The 17,296-nt window shown below is 37.0% G+C and overlaps 3 protein-coding genes across 3 annotated transcripts; 1 reads left to right on the top strand and 2 right to left on the bottom strand.

Annotated features, from left to right (window-relative positions):
• Positions 1–5,277: 5,277 nt before the first annotated feature.
• On the top strand, positions 5,278–5,731 carry LOC141720163 (nuclear transcription factor Y subunit B-4-like). Its single transcript, XM_074522521.1, has one exon. The coding sequence runs from the start codon at positions 5,278–5,280 to the stop codon at positions 5,695–5,697; it is 420 nt and encodes a 139-aa protein (XP_074378622.1). The 3' UTR covers positions 5,698–5,731.
• Positions 5,732–8,244: 2,513 nt separating this feature from the next.
• On the bottom strand, positions 8,245–10,354 carry LOC141720169 (putative methyltransferase At1g29790). Its single transcript, XM_074522525.1, has one exon. It carries the CDS (start codon positions 9,809–9,811, stop codon positions 8,405–8,407), a length of 1,407 nt encoding a protein of 468 aa, XP_074378626.1. The 5' UTR covers positions 9,812–10,354; the 3' UTR covers positions 8,245–8,404.
• A 2,500-nt stretch (positions 10,355–12,854) lies between these two features.
• Positions 12,855–17,017, bottom strand: LOC141720174 (uncharacterized). Its single transcript, XM_074522530.1, has 5 exons — positions 16,632–17,017; positions 16,042–16,188; positions 14,597–14,677; positions 13,579–13,689; positions 12,855–13,296 (listed from the first exon to the last, which is right to left on the bottom strand). The coding sequence occupies exons 1-5, from the start codon at positions 16,881–16,883 to the stop codon at positions 13,129–13,131; spliced, it is 759 nt and encodes a 252-aa protein (XP_074378631.1). The 5' UTR covers positions 16,884–17,017; the 3' UTR covers positions 12,855–13,128.
• Between the last annotated feature and the right edge of the window lie 279 nt (positions 17,018–17,296).

Here is a 17,296-nt window from a genome sequence, read left to right on the forward strand (position 1 = left end):
TGTGCTTTGGGAGCTCTGTCTCTGTAGTCAACGGGTGTCCTCGTTGGGAGACTTTGGAGTATCCTGCACTTTGCACCCAAAAGTTTGGGATCACTTGTCCTGCAATCTGGTAGGGGCTCCTTATCGGGGGACAAGGATGCATCCAATATTTGGGGTGAACCACGGCTATACCTGCGTCCGCGGACTAGAGAAACAGCTGGTAGCAGAAGGTTATCCTTGGCCAGGGAGATACCTTATCCGTGAAGTCTCGAAGCCGCGGACGAGCCTTGGGCCTTTGTGGTTGGGCCTCATCGGCGGACATTCCTAAAGCTAGTAGAAGACGATTTCCATTAGGTTTCCTACTGGGCCTCGGGATAAGAAATCTAAGCCCATTAGGTTTCTTGTTCCCCAAGAACTACGTGGGCTTGATCCCCTATAAATAGGGGTACGTAGGCAAATTGCAAGGGGTCAGAAGCGAGAGCGCAAAGGAACCACCACTAACCCTAAGCAATCTCAGCCCCCAATAATCATCACCACCAAACACTGTTCATCTTTTCCGATGAATACTGTTCATCGGATTCATCGGTAACTGTTCACGTTTCCGACGAAGAACTGTCATCACAGATCTTGTTTCCGGCTACTAACCTCAAGTTTTGTTGTTCCCAAATTCCTCCGTCACCAAATTGGCGCTAGAAGGAGGGCTAATCAAGATCAAAATCTCAGGAGGAAGAGATGTCTCGTCACGATGAAGGTTCTTTGACGCAAGAATTGAAGGATAGCCACGGAGGAGTTGCATATAACGGCCACGAAGGAGATCCATGAATAACTCGAGATCCGTGAATAACTGTTTTCGGCAGGGGGGTCGAAGAAGATTTGGGTGTAATATCCGTGACCACGAGGGAGATTCATGGATGATGATATCCATCCGTGGAGGTTGAAGTTTGCAGCTATAGCCACGAAGGAGCGAAGTTGGATGGAAAATTCGGATTTGATGGATTAAGCGATTTGCTTACACTGTTTGGGCCGTAACTCGAGTTCCGTAAGTCAGATTTGAACGATCTTACAGTCTACGTGAAGTTTGTTGAATTCTCTTTAATTCGGAGATGATATGATTATGAGAATAAAAGTTGAGCAGTCCGAAAACAGAGAAAAACAGTAGCTGCGAATTTTTCCAAAAAATCCTATTTGGTTTAGAAGATTGGGAGAACCCTATTTGGTTTAGAGGATTGGGAGAAGCCTATTTGGTTTGGAAGATTGGGAGAAACCTATTTGGTATTGAAGATTGGAGTATCCTATTATAATTAGATGATTGGAGTATCCTATTCTAATTAGAAGATTGAAGAATCTTATTCCATTAAGGAGATTGGAGAATCCTATTCCAACAAGAAGACTGAAGAATCCTATTTGATTTAGAATATTTAAGAACACTATTCAGTTTAGAGGACTTAACCAGGAGCAAATCTGAGGAGGATCGGGAGGAGAACACTTCAAGAAGAAGGCATTACTACCATGAGCTAGTCATCGTTGTTAAGATGATTCCACGAGGTAACACTCGACTAGTTTTGTTGTGTTTTCCGTTAATTGTTTCTAGGACTTGTGCAGGAAGAATATTGTGAAAGAGATTTAGCACGGAGGAGACCCCCACAAACACTTCGAACGCGCCTTGATGATGATATTTGAGGCCCAGGAGACTTCTAACATATTTCAGGAGAGTTCGTTGATTGGACACGTCCGTCCCTCTAGGACGAGTCCTCCAGGTAACATTTATAGTTCCATATTAATTGTATTTCTTGCAGGTAGGAAATCTTATCTGGGAAAAATCTCATGATTTGTGAAGCACAGTATCACAATCTATTAAGGCGCGCCCTCTGCATGTGAAACATTCAGTGGAAAATTTCCCTCCCAGGGCGCGCCCTCAGAAGAAAAATGGAAGCTTTCAATGAAGATGTCTTGATGATCAGATGAGTCATAGTCAGTACTTGAAGAATGGCTCGACTAGAACTAATTTCTTGTCTTTCAAGACGCGCCCTTTCTTTAAGGCGCGCCCTCAGAGAAATATTGAGAGTGAGATGCCCTTTATTGGATGACACTTCGTGAGATGCCCAAGAGATGTTTCTACATGAGATGGTTTCGGCATCCCTTGAGCTTTGGAGAAGATAGAAGCCTCCTAAGAATATTGATCTTTGATTTGGTTTAATTACATGAAGATTCTGTAGAAGACCCTTGTCGAGGTAGATGCTCTTGTTACAGTGGACACGCCCTCTAAGGATGATTTCTCTTGTCGAGGTAGATGCTCCTGTTACAGTAGACGTGCCCTCGACAAGATGATTTCCCTTATCGAGGTAGATGCTCCTGTTACAGTGGACGCGCCCTCGACAAGATGATTTCCCTTGTCGAGGTAGATGCTCCTGTTACAGTGGACGCGCCCTCGACAAGATGATTTCCCTTGTCGAGGTAGATGCTCCTATTACAGTGGACGCACCCTCGACAAGATGATTTCCCTTGTCGAGGTAGATGCTCCTGTTACAGTGGACGCGCCCTCCAAGGATGATTTCCCTTGTCGAGGTAGATGCTCCTGTTACAGTGGACGCGCCCTCGACAAGATGATTTTCTTTGTCAAGGTAGATGCTCCTCTGACAGAGGACGCGCCCTCGGCAAGATGATTTCCCTTGTCGAGGTAGATGCGTCTCTTCCAGTAGATGCGCCCTCCAAAAATGAATACCCTTATCGAGGTAGACGCGTCTCTTACAGAGGAAGCTCCCTCCAAGGATGATTACCTTTATCAAGGTAGACACGCCTTATATAAAGGACGCGCCCTCCAAGGATGAACACCTTTTTTGAGCAAAATGCTCCTCGTAAAGAGGACGCGCCCTCTTATTCACAGATAATTTTATTTGAGGAAGACGCCGCCACTATAAAGGGCGCGCCCTCTAAAAGTATATGATTATAAAAAATCGTAAAGGTTTTGACTTTGAGTTAAAATGAATCACATTATTTGTGGAAAAGACGAGATCAACGATTTAGAGTTATGATTTGACAAGGAGAAAGAAATCAAACATGGAATGGTATTGTGTTGTTCATGGAAGGATCACTTTCACCAACAAAACACGTCCTCCTTTCATCAAAGATTATTTATTATTTGAAGATCAGAGAACTGGTCTTTTATTCTGGTTATGCCTTCCCTTAGAGAGCGCCCTCTAATGATGACCCTTTCTGTTTAAGGCGCGCCTATAGGAAACCAATATTAGGATGAAAAAGTTGGAAGAAACCCTCAAACCTTTGTTAAAAGGATTATTCTTTTCCAAGGTACGCGAGGTGCAATCTTTTGTACGATTTCTCTTGTTTCTTACGCCGAGTTAGCTCATGTAAGCTTAAAGATGTGGTGCATAAGTGGTAAACCTCCCTAGATAAACCAAAGGTTAAAGTCACTAAGAAGAGAAGCGGTAGAGAGTGAAAGATGTTACGTTGTGTGGTGTGAAGATGTTGTCTAGATTCATGAAGCGCGCCTTTATCTGGGGTGCGCCCTTTCATGTTCAAAAAAGAAATAGAGCAGGATGAAGAAAGAGGAATGAATAAGTTCGTAAGGGCATACCCTCAATTTTGTAGATGCTCATACAAATTTTTCAAGTTTTCTAGGGGGGTTGAAAATTCCAATCCCATTTTCAATGGCATATGGAATTTGGGGGGTAGTTGTTATGCCCAAAATTTGGTATAAACTTTATTCGGGTCAAAACCGGGTCAATTGGTCAGAATTGGGATGTCGGTGCCTAAAATTAAGGAAAAGATAAGGCATCTATTTTACTATAAAGGAAGAAGGCGCGCCCTACAGGTATGGGGAGGCGCGCCCTTATGCATACAAAAAGTGTAATGCGGGCGCCTTACATAATCAAGGCGCGCCCTCGTTGGTGAAGGAGGCGCGCCCTATTGATATATGAAGAAAGTAATTCAACTGATTCTTAGAGCTATCCCCTAAGGTATTAGGGTGCGCCCTAAGTGAGAAACATGGCTTGGATGGAACTTCAACATGGTTGCTTGTCCAAGTTCTTTGGAAGATTCAAGGAAGAAGGAGATTATTATTACTAGCCTATTTGATGCAGGTACTCTATTGAAGAACTCCTTCCTGTAGCATATCTACAGGAAAGGCGGTGTTCGTGGTCAGAGACCTCCAGGGGTATGCCTGGACTGAAGGCCTCCTCATGTAGTCAATGGGTGTCCTCATTAGGGATGTGGGGTGAAATCTGGTGTGTGCTTTGGGAGCTCTATCTCTGTAGTCAACGGGTGTCCTCGTTGGGAGACTTTGGAGTATCCTGCACTTTGCAGCCAAAAGCTTGGGATCACTTGTCCTGCAATCTGGTAGGGGCTCCTTATCGGGGGACAAGGATGCGTCCAACATTTGGGGTGAACCACGGCTATACCTGCGTCCGCGGACTAGAGAAACAGCTGGTAGCGGAGGGTTATCCTTGGCCAGTGAAATGCCTTATCCGTGAAGTCTCGAAGCCGCGGACGAGCCTTGGGCCTTTGTGGTTGGGCCTCATCGGCGGACATTCCTAAAGCTAGTAGAAGACGATTTCCAGTAGATTTCCTACTGGGCCTCGGGATAAGAAATTTAAGCCCATTAGGTTTCTTGTTCCCCAAGAACTACGTGGGCTTGATCCCCTATAAATAGGGGTAAGTAGGCAAATTGCAAGGGGTCAGAAGCGAGAGCGCAAAGGAGCCACCACTAACCCTAAGCAATCTCAACACCAATAATCATCACCACCAAACACTGTTCATCTTTTCCGACGAATACTGTTCATCGGATTCATCGGTTACTGTTCACGTTTCCGACGAAGAACTGTCATCACAGATCTTGTTTCCGGCTACTAACCTAAGTTTTGTTGTTCCAAAATTCCTCCGTCAACAGAGATCACTCTCCAAACAAAAAATTTGAATTACCACAAACCTGTCCAAAAAACTTTTCTGTTGAGAAGAGCAAAATATTAGTATAAAACGGTGTTTATATAAATAATTTTATATAGTAAAGTGGTCAGTAAGAGACCCAGTGGCCGGGGACATACGTGCTATTTGCAGTATTCCTGTCCCTCCTAGTGATTGGTTAGGGCTTGATGATCTTTAGCAAACTAATGAACTTATATATGGGTCGTGCTATCATTTTAAGATATGGCTTCTCTTTCTCTCTGCCTAGCTAGCTTGCCCACTTTGATCATGTTTTAACACATTTTTATGAATGCTTCTGACCGTGTAACATTCACATATCTAGCTACTCAATATTGCTAACTTTGGTGAACAAAATCAGACATGGCTGATGAGCAAGACAGATTGCTTCCGATTGCTAACGTGGGCCGGATAATGAAACAGATCCTCCCACCAAGTGCCAAGGTTTCCAAAGAAGCAAAACAAAGAATGCAAGAATGTGCATCTGAGTTCATAAGTTTTGTCACTTGTGAGGCATCTGACAGGTGTCACAAGGAGAATCGGAAGACCGTTAATGGAGATGATATCTATTGGGCTTTGTGTTCATTAGGTTTAGATAATCATGCTGAGGCTACAGGAAAATACTTGCATAAATATAGGGTGTTTGAGAGTGAGAGAGCCCTCCGAAACAAAGCCTCCACTATTACTGATCAAGGGAATAGTGAATCATCAAACTCTGAGAAGCTTCGGCCTACCAATAAACCAAGTAATTCATTAGAGATTACAGTTATGGATCGACAGTAATCGTTTAGCACAAGGGAAACTTCTTAGGTACTTTAGTTCAGTGTTTACTTTCTTTATAGTAGTTTAATTTGAGAAAAATGGTGAACAAGAGCTCGCACAGCTGGTTTCGCTAAGTTTCTGCCTCAAATCTGCTCAAGTGTAACGAATCACAGTGGATCTAGGTTTCCTCAAACCTAATGGAAAAAGATGGATTCAGAATATATTCAGTAGCTTATTTGGGAGTTGGCTTCATAGATATCCCAGCTGAGAGTCTACAGTATAGACTTTTCCGAATTAGCCCTTTAATTCAAATATCCATCAACTCAAATGAGGTAATTTGTGTGTGCATATCAAGCTTACATGTATGCTTTACAATTGTTTCTTATTTCTTCTTTTTGTTCGTTACCCAAGCCTTTCTATGTATAGTGGAAGGGCATCTTAAAATCTGCAACTCTTTTCGGAATTGGGTCCAGTTATGAACATTGTGTGCTTCATATATATATGGTCAAGTAATTGTAAAATGTATGAATGAATTACGCATATTATGAAGCTAGGATTATATATCATGGGAGTTGCATTCCTTAATAATTGTCACAATTTATAAATAATTCCTCTATAAGATGTACTAAAGAGATCTAATTTTCCCAGTTTCAAGATCTCATAAAATGTATAACAATTACAACAAATTTCTGGCCGGGTACCAAATGTTCATAGGATCGAGTTAATAGTTATTAGTTAGTGGTGTATGTCAAATTTGTGTCACTGATGAACAACATGGAATATGTACATGCATCATAAAATTGAACCCAACTTTTAAATTAAACACTCCCCCAGCAATGTACCCCAGCTTCACTCATATGATCATTCTAATTAATGTACTAGCTAATTACGAAGAACTTTCAAATTAGGTGTAGTATTATTTGTATCTTACAACTGGAAGTAGGTGTTTCGCCTGTCACATATGAATTGCTCAAAGGTCCGAACCTTGGAAATACTTGAGAAAGATAAATGTATATATATCAGACGTTTCGTTTTCTGAGTGCGTACGACCCTTATTTTCTCTAGCTTACTGGGGAACATCCTAGCGAGGTGGTTAAGCCTGATATATGTATTACTATATATCTTATCATATTTGCGTTCTGTTACTCTATATTTGGTAACTCAAAGATTCCACACTAAGTTAAAAATTAGACAGTAACAACAGTACACCGTCTGTCTGTCCGGCTCTCGAAACACAGTCTGAAATGGCATCTACAGCGCAGTGACTCGTAGTATATATATAGACTCCCCAATGTCGTTCTATGAATTGATAAATATATATAGTTCAACACATATGCTGAACAGATGATATTATAATTTTATTAATACGAAACCCCATTTGAACTTGATAGTGTTATCATATTATGTCTCTGATCCCTGGTTGAATGTCCTTACCCATGATAGATTGAATATTTACATACAATTATGCAAAGTGTGGGATCTCTCTTGTATAAGATATACTTAGAATTAGCAAAATAATATGACACTTGGAATTATTACTCTCTCGTCCCAATATGACCTATTTTTGACTTATATTTATAGGTATACATGTCATAAAATCAAATATCAACTAGACTTATACGTGTCAGAAAGTCAAACGTAGTACAATATATCTTAAACGACAAACTTATGGAATAATCCAATGTGGAGCAAGAACATTAGCTTGCAGCATGAACCATATGAACTAATGTTGACAGACTACACTCCAGATAGAACAAACTGTAATATGGGATCTTATATCTTTAAGTGTATATTATGACCACAGGTTCAGTACTTGTTAATTAGCCACCATGTATATAATCTGGGAGGTTCTATAACTTAAGTTGTTTAATTTTTTCAAGAAATCGTACAATCGTGCCGCATTAAAAGGATTTGTTTGCTAGATTTAAGAGTTAGTACTTCTGTCAGACTTGGAGTTTAAACATTTTAATCAACCTAGGGTTTCTGTAAATCTCTTTTGGGACCACTTCTCCAATAACTTCTTGCTGTGGAGTTGATAATGCGAATATAACTAACACTCATTAAAAAATTCGATATATGTATGTACATAGAGAATAAGTTACTGAAATACTATACAGTTGAGTTTTACTTCAGCAGTGTTCTTGCAGTAATCCTGTTCAGGGTGACAATTTAAACGGTTAAATATCAAAGTGGTTACTCAACTTAAGGTCATATATCAGTTTAATCATCAAATTTAACCGGGTATCATTTGGATCACTAAAGTAATAATAAATATCAAACAGATACCTCAAAATATGTGCTCGAGAATTAAAATTTATTTTATGGAGTTCTAAACATTTTTTTAAAATCTTATTACAACCAAATGAAAAGTTATGAATTCATAGTAGACTACTCGCTGACATCAGACTCTGTTCCAGCAAAGCATTCATGAAGCTAAACCGGTGTCAACAATTATAGTAATGAGGCTAACAAGAAGACAAAGAACAAGATATATGTTCTGCCTAAATATATACATATCAGTTCATAATCTATATATTTCAAGTTAAGGAATTGTGCATTTTACCAAATTGCAAGCATGTAGTTTATTTAAGAGCGTGTATAAACAAAATACACAACTTCCACTGACAAAACTATTGTTACAAAGCTCAAATTTACACTACTAAATTTTTTGAACTTGGAACAATGAAGAGTACCAAGAGATCCTGTATAATCGAAAACATACAATAACTTAGAGAGATCTTGGAGGTTTCTCTAGTACAGCAGAAAGAAAGACTTCATCTTTTGATTTCGGATATGTGATCCATTTATGTTTCTTATATCTGAACTGCAGAAACATGTACATATAATCATCAATATCCTTCTTTTTACAGAAGAAGCGATCAATCCACAACAAGCCACCTGGCCTTAGAATCCTGTCCCAGTCGAATAGAATGAAGTCCATCAGTTGAAAGTCGATCCATCCATCCATAAAACCTGTAGTGTGAATCAAGTCCATAGTATTATCAAAGAATGGAAGCCGTTGATTCAATGTCACATAGAGAGGAATCAAGCCTCTAAGTGCAATCATTTCGTTAAAAGGTGCCCCGAGATTTAGAGCAGTGGAGATAATTGTAACATTCTGTTCTCTCATCCGAGCAGCAAATGTTCCTGTGCCAACACCAAAATCTAGTCCTATCCGTATCTCAGCAGGCTTAATAGCCAACACATCTTTAATAAGGAAATCTACCACAAGTGAAGTATTAGCAATCCATTTAAGCTTTTCCTTCTCCATTTCAAAACACCCTGTACATTTTGAGTAACCTCTCTTAGGATTCTTGCTTGATAAGCACTCAAAGTTTCTACACTGATACTTGCTCCACCTTACATTTCCACCGTCTGGCAATCTCCATAAGGATTCATTAATAGGATAAGGCTTCTTATAGAGCTTAGACGCTCTAGTCAAGCACCGTCTTCGTGGAAGAGGATCACATCCATTAATCATAAGCTTTTGCGCAAGATTCCAATCATCTTTACAGTAAGATGCAATGTCATAGTCCATGTACTCTTCCAACTCCTCCTTCATTAAAACACAAGCATGTCCGATTGTATTGTATATCTTCTCTGTTCCATATATATTAATCTTCCCAATCCTATTCTCTTTGGGGGATATATACTTCCGAATTTCCTCAATTATAAAAGCATTAATCAAAGGTTCTTCTCTTATTGTAGTGTTCCCTATCCCTTCAACTTTAGGCAGTCGAATTTGCCTAAGAGCAATATGAGCACTATAAAGAGGTTGAATCACCTCCTCTTCTAGAAACTTCTTGTACTCCAATTTAGAAATTGATCCTCCATTTGAAGCTTCTCTATTTTTATCAATCAGATTCACAGTTGCCTCAACCTTATCTTGCAAAACTTCCAGCTTTCCAAGTACTTCACCGACACGAGCAGACAGAGCTTGAACGTCGAAACCCTCAATGCCATCGCTTCGGCCATAAAATTGCCTACATATGTCTTCATTTTTCAAAAAAAACCCAGCAGAATAAAACCTAAATAGACTAGACATGCTCACAATTATAACCAAGCCTCCCAATATAAATTGAAGTAAACCCATTATTCTACTAAACCTCCACTTTGGAAAACAAAACCTTCCCATCCTTAACTCTAAAATGTAACCACTGCCTACAACCTCTAGCAAACACCAAACAAAAAACACACACTAGTTCACACATGCAAATCTGATATTAAACAGCAGAGATACACAACATCATAACACAATCATAAAGAAAGTTTTCTCGAAACTTGTATATACAAGGTGATCATGTTCCAAAAATATACAAGAGAGACTTGAATAATCTTTAAAATCAAGTAAAGATTAATGAGATACTACAATCAAGAATTGAAATTAAAATAGAACTCACAATATTTAAGAAGCCACCTTTATAGGCTCTAAATTGATGATTAAAAAACTGGGCACTTACTCAAAGTAATACCAAAAATTTATAAAACTCAGAACTGATCTCAATTTTAATGCTACAAGGGGGCATGAGTATCTTGCTTTGTGATGAAGCTTTCAATCGTGAAGTTTAAGCTTAGCCCACGTAAAAATTCATGGTTTTGAGTCAGAATTGCTCAAGACTAAAAAATGTGACACCCGTTATATACGGAGTAATACATGTGGGCGGCCTACTCTTTAATGCATTTCAATAGTTGACTACGAAAATTTGTAGCTAGTTGAGATTTTCGATGAGAGATCGGCTGTAGATTGCAATAACCCCAAACATTTTTTTTTATTGGATTTGAGTGGTAAAAGTTATGACCTTAATTGTCTATATGTCAGCAGTCCTTTTTTAAATACTTTTACCATTGAAAATGTTAAACTTATTTAATTGGTTCCACTTATTATTTACACATTTTTCCATTTATATCTGTAGTTGGATTGTGCACTGTCCAGTAGTAATTCAATGATTCAGATTGTTTCACTTTGATGGGTTTCGAATGCTGAGGGATAAGCGGAGGGCTGTCGATATATATATATATATATATATATATATATATATATATATATATATATATATATATATATATATATATATATTAGGGAATGCAGGGGAAGAAGTTTTGGCATCAGGAGTGGGCTATAATTCGGGTCGATCGGCCGAGTGTCGAGCCGTGCATAATTTGAGCCGACCGAACCGGCTCGTTTAACTAATTGAACCAAAATCTTTACCCGAACTCAACTTGTTTAATTTCACGAGTCGAGTCGAGTCGAGTCGGCTCGTATAGCTAAACGAGTCGGTTTTAACTAGTCGGGCGATCCAGCTCGTTTGATTTTACACTTAATTGATTCTAAACCTCTACCCGAATTTAGCTCGTTTAATTTCACGAGTCGAGTCGAGCCGACTCGGGTAATTAAACGAGACGAAACTTTTACCCGAACTCGGCTCGTTTAACTAAATGAGCCGAGTCGAGCCCAGCTAAACGAGTTCGAGCTGGGCGAATTCGCGAGCCGTCCGACTCGAATTACAGCCTTAATTGGGACTATTTGATTGATAAGTTATTTTTAAACGGTGAGCCTGACATGGTGGAAGAATGTTTTAATCGCAGGAAAGGAATGCAGATAGTTAAGAGCAAGTTTAGTAAATGCTTTATAAATATAATAAAATATTATGTGCTAGTGTTAAGACAAATTTGTTATACATCTATTTCAACAATATGCCTTATATTTGTGTTTTATTACTAAAATAATAATATATATGAATTATAATGAGGGAAAGTAAATGATGAGAGGAGAGAGATGGGTAAAAAGGGAGGGAAATAATTTTTTAATTGAAATAAATAAGATAGAGCATGCTTAGAGTAAGTCCAAGAGTGCCCTAAGAGCAAGTTCAAGAGTGTCCTAATAGATGCCTTAAAAATATTATAAAATATGATGTCCTAGTAATTTAGGACAATATTCTCATGTATGCACTCCAACAACAATGCCTTATAGTTGTGTTTTATCATTAAAATAATATTATATTTGAATTATATTTGGAGGGAATGAAAAAGATGAGAGAGAAGATATGTGTAAAAAATAGGGAAGCAAATTTTTTATTGAAAAAATTGATATAAGGCGTCCCTAGTATAGCCTTAAAAATGAGGCATTTGATGGATGTCCTAGTGTTTTAAGATATCACTAGGACATTGTTGAAGTATCTAATTAATCAAAATGCCTCAAATTATAGTTTAGGACAACAATTTAAGGCACTATTGGACTTGCTCTAAAAACTTGTCCTAAATTAAAATTTGAGGCACTTTGGATAAAAATATGCTCCAACAATGTCCTAGTGGTGTCTTAAAACACTAGAATATTCATCATGTGCCTCATTTTTAAAGCACCACTAAGCATGCTCTATCTCATTTATTTCAATCAAAAAATTATTTATCTCCTTTTTTATACATTTCTCTCCTCTCATCATTTACTTTGCCTCCTCATTATAATTTAAATATATTATTATTTTAGTAATAAGACACAAATATAAGGCACATTGTTGAAGTTGATATACAATAAAATTGTATATATTTTATGATATTTATAAGGCATTTAGTAGGCTTTTAAAAATGAGGCACATGATAAATATCTCAGTGTTTTAAAGCAACACTGAGATTATTGTTGGAGCACTCTTTTCTCCAGAATGCCTCGAATTTTAATTTAGGATAAGTTTTTAAGGCACTATTATACTTGCTTTAAAATTTAGAAAAAGTTTTGTCCATGTTCTCACAATGTGGGTAGAGGGTTTGATGCCAACCGGCAAACTATTGTTCTTGATAATCGAGTTGGGATTCATAGTTATGGTTTGAGACGACGAAACTCTGGCACAACATACATTTTCAAATCTTTAACATAAAGATCTACTTTCGTGTTGCAGATCTAAACAGTCTAATGTGTGTTACTACGACCTTTTAAATCAGTGGATCAACTTAACTTAAAACTGCGGGATGGTGCTTGCTCTCATACTCTGCAGTTTGTCCTTGCTCTGTATATCTTGGGGATGGGGACCCCAAAGTGATTAACAACCATAAACTGGTGTAATTAATTAGTATGACATATGTGATCGGCTGACCAAACCTATTAATTTCAGGTGTTATTAGATAGATTATGTAAGTTGCAAGAGACAGAGGCCTAGAACCGTTGGTCAGATCATCCAATTGAGCTTAATGAAAATGCTAAGAGTCTATTAACTAATATTATCAAGTTCCATATCCCAGAACATTATTTCTGATTGCATTGCCAGCTGGTTTTGGCCAATGACAAATGAAAGGCAAAACTGTGCATTCAGCTCTGGAACACAATACTTACCCACTGCCACTCTCGTCCACTATTTACCAATCCCGTCCACTATTCTAGAACACAATACAGCCAAATGTATTTTCTCTGTTTCTATTTAGATAATGCTTGACACACTAACCAACACACTTGCAGCCGCGTATTCACTCCTCCATCACAGATAGTGCCCGGTTCAACTCATCATTAGCCGCTTTTAGCAGTTCCTCCTCAACTTCATAGGAAGGCAGAACCAAAAACATTCCCCCTTCAACTTTCTCAAACTTGCACAACTCTAGAAATTTAAAGCCATCTTGAACGTAACCAAGTCTTTTCTGTTATTCAGAAAAGAAATTAGAAGATGAAAATAAAAGACAAAACATTGATTTTAAACAGGATAAGTACAAGTCTACGAGTGAAAGTTCAATTATATTATGATTCAATTGTGTGCTTCGAATTAAACTCTTGATAGGAATTGAGTTTCTTTTAAGAAATTATGCTATGGAAAGAAAATCATACTATCAAATATAAAAACAAATTTTATCACATTTGATGCCAGCTTATTAAGAGCATGCATAACCTACAGAAAGAACAAAGAAACAGAAATAAAATCTCACCTCGATGGTACTGATCCTAATTTTGAGAAATTTTTCCTCAGCAGGGTGCTCAGCAACATTCTTCACAATCGTGACAAGGGTCTTGAGAGCTCTTTGTTGTTGCTCATCAAACTAGCAAATAAATAATTAATTACAACATCAATTACATAAAGAATTCAATGTGCATGATTTGCTTGTCTAAGGAATTTCAGAACAGATCCTCTTTCCTCTAATATAATTTTGCCATTCTATTATACAATATTTTGATTTGTTATACAGAATGAGATTTATTTGGTATGCATCTCGGCATCTGTTCATTTGTTATATATAGGGGCAAATGTGCCCCCCCCCCAGTCCACCACCCTTTGGCGGTGCCTCTATGCACATGGCATGTGACTGTCACATTTACTAGGAAAAAACTTGATTAACTAAATAGAGTTTTGTAAATACATAGCAAAGAAGGCAATCATATCAAACGAAATGTGCACACTTGCAGTTCCTTTATCTGATTTTGAACATGAAATCCTAAATTTCTAACACACACTACACTGAAAATATTATATAAAATTAAATTAAATTACCCCCACGACCTTCCGGGAAGAGGGGAGGGGTAAGGATTCTCTTTTTCATATAATAAACTGCATACCCTAACTATTTGCAAATTCTAGAGTTTATTCTTGTTAGTATAATATCATATTTTAAGTATAGTGTTATCTATGTATTATGAGGAGCCAAGAACTAACCAAACTTACAGAAGAAGAACTAATGGGTTCCACATTATTTACACTGATTAGTCAATACATTGACATGGATAATTTATTTTAGCTCATTAGGTTATTTATCAATATCGTTCGCTCTGTCCCAAAGCTTATATTTATTCTATCTAAAATTTGTTACTGTTTAAAAAGCAATTTCAAATTTAATACAAGTACTCGGTAAAGCTTGAAAAATTACAAACCAACTGATTGTTGTCTTCCAACATTCATCAAGTATCAGCCAAATTTTGAACAAAAAATCAGAACAAGATATAGTTTTGTACCTTCAGGCTCTGTTTGATTGAATCTAAGCACGATCGCATATTTAGTTTCTTGTTCAAAAGCCTGGTCTGCGACCTGACTTCCTGTACATATAATTTCACATATTTAAGACGAAAACACATAGTAACTTTTATAGAACTGCTATATAAGAGGCAACAACGATGCATATTGAACAATCAACGTTTAACATATATATGCAACACTTCTCTACAAGCCAACCATTACTTAAGCTCTCACAAAAAACAAATTTCCCAAACTCCAAATTTACTACACAGACCTTCATTCCCTGGAATCAACTGTGAAAGTTTAAATCTATGTAATTCACCATTTTCTTCGACTATTTTAAATTTGTTTTGAAGAGTAGGACAATAAAAATAAATAGCAATTATAATTCCGTTTTGTGGAACTGATAAAGCAATATTTACAGTCCCTGTAAATAAAAATCATAATAAAATTATCATATTTTAAATTCATCAGTCCAAATGTATGATGCATTCTTAAGAAATATTTTTTAAATTCATTCTGTAATATTGTTGACTCCAGCAACCAGAATTCGCTGCCTCTACTATTGTAAATATCATTCCTCATTCTAAACAATAGCATTTAAACCAAAAAATTTGAAAATATTTTAAATTATCCTGCATTAAGACCTTGAAGTGACCCTGACATTAAACCTTTAGATTATCAACTTATCTCAAGTTATAAAAAATTCCCTTCGTTCTGAATTCAGTGATCCAATTAAGTTTATAACTTTAAGCAGAATATAGAACCCATGTGATTTCTTATGATAAACACGGGCTAGCTATCGACATCCACTGATAAACAATACAGTAATGCTAAGCTATCTTCAGGAAACATAAAGAAAGAGACTATACTTAGCAAATGGAAACATTTGACTTCCAAGGGATGGTAAATGTAACGAGAATTCTTTCCTGAACCTTGCCATGGCTTTAAATAAGGGGAACAGGTTGCAAAAATAAAAACGCTATCAGAAAAGTAGAGGAATCATTTTATTGAACCGAAAAAATGAAATAACGGGGGAATTAAAAGACATATGCTTTAGCATATTTCTTAACAAAAATGATTATATAAATCTACTAAATGTCACAAACCACGAACTTCTAACCTGTCTCAGTGAAGTACCTGAGAAAAAAGATTTTCACGACTTCAAAAAAAATCCTAATTAGTAATTAGTTATGTTCTAGCTTGTCATAGAGATTTTTTAGAGTAATCACAAGTTAAAGGAAAAGACTTGAATAATAATTCACGAAGCAAGTGTTGTATATTGTCGATACTAACTGCCAGTATAGTCCAAGAAGGCATTGGGGTTTCGCTTGCCCATAATGGGTAATATATGGTTGATGTCTCCTGTTACTTCATAAGTAGTTTGAATTGGTCACTAGTTGATTTACAAGGGAAAGATAAGAAGGAAAGAACTAATATTTACCTTTTCTAACGCTATTCTGAGTTGCTCGTCTCTCTGTTTCATAGCAGCCTCAATTTTAGCAAGATATTCTTGAACAAGTCGATCACGTTTAGCTTCTGTGTCTTCATACTCAGTGTGGCCAGTCTTCTTCTTATGCAACTCCAATGCCTGCACAATATTGATGAAACAATTCAGTTATTTTCACTATTTTTCTATAATACAAATTCTAAAGGTTCATATAAAAATCCTATACAACTTAAAACCACAATGATTGACAACTAATCTTTAACGAACCAAAATATATCCAAGCTATAAACCAAATATAAATCTCCGTGACATTAGCATAACCTATGGTCACAACCAGTTTTTTGTGTATAGGATCTTTACTTGATAGTATTTAATCGAACATCTTTAACATTAATCAATTAAAACAGAGAGAAGGAGTGAGTTTCTAGACATCACTACGAAGAACTCCTCTGTAGTTCCACATGAAAAAATCAATTAAATTTATTATTCTGATTGGGCGTTTAAAAAACTTAAACAATATCGAATGCAAAATAAAAAAAAATTGTCATACGTAAGAACAACCATATAGGGTGAATAAATATTACCATTGGAGAATTGCAATGAGTGGGACAAGAGCAACAATGTTGATCGATAAAGAAATCATCAGAAAGAATAAAGTTGGTGTGACAATAATCCTTTGCATGTTCCTCCGCCTTGCCCACAGTGTTGGATAAAAAACCGCACTCTCCGCACTGCAACTTATCGTTCTCCATAACTTGCCTCTTTCTCTCCTCTCTTGCGCATCTCTCTCTGTACATGACTTCTTTTTTATAAATACCTTTAAGTAAATAATCCATGATAGCTGTATGTGCAACTAGGTCTTGGAGTTAAATCTGTATCAATTAGGGTTTATATATAATTAGGTTTTATGTGTACGCTCGGCCCACTCAATTCCAGACTAGATTTCATCAAACACTCGGCCTTCAGGGCTCTTTAGAATATGTTAAAAACGGAATTTGGGTGTCCCTACTTAGCAAGTCACTTTATAAATACCAGTGTGTACAACCTGCAATATTTTTTTAATATTATATACTTTTTTATATATAAACTGAATTGCAATATTTAAAATGCGGAATCTATTTATTATATTCTTTTATATGATTTGATTCGATAATAATACATATACACATATATTTGTAAAACAATCTAATGGTTCGTATTAAATTGGCAATACATAGACATAACTATCAAAAATTCGGATAAAATCCCC

The sequence above is a fragment of the Apium graveolens genome, chromosome 1, assembly GCF_009905375.1.
Source record: "Apium graveolens cultivar Ventura chromosome 1, ASM990537v1, whole genome shotgun sequence".
NCBI classification, from domain to species: Eukaryota; Viridiplantae; Streptophyta; class Magnoliopsida; order Apiales; family Apiaceae; genus Apium; species Apium graveolens.

Coding starts and splice junctions, on each gene's coding strand:
- LOC141720163 (XM_074522521.1), top strand. CDS start 5,278: ATGGCTGATGAGCAAGACAGATTGCTTCCGATTGCTAACGTGGGCCGG.
- LOC141720169 (XM_074522525.1), bottom strand. CDS start 9,811: ATGGGAAGGTTTTGTTTTCCAAAGTGGAGGTTTAGTAGAATAATGGGT.
- LOC141720174 (XM_074522530.1), bottom strand. CDS start 16,883: ATGGATTATTTACTTAAAGGTATTTATAAAAAAGAAGTCATGTACAGA. Junction 13,690..14,596: donor CAATCAAACAGAGCCTGAAG/GTACAAAACTAT, acceptor TTTATTTGCTAG/TTTGATGAGCAACAACAAAG. Junction 13,297..13,578: donor TTAGGATCAGTACCATCGAG/GTGAGATTTTAT, acceptor TCTGAATAACAG/AAAAGACTTGGTTACGTTCA.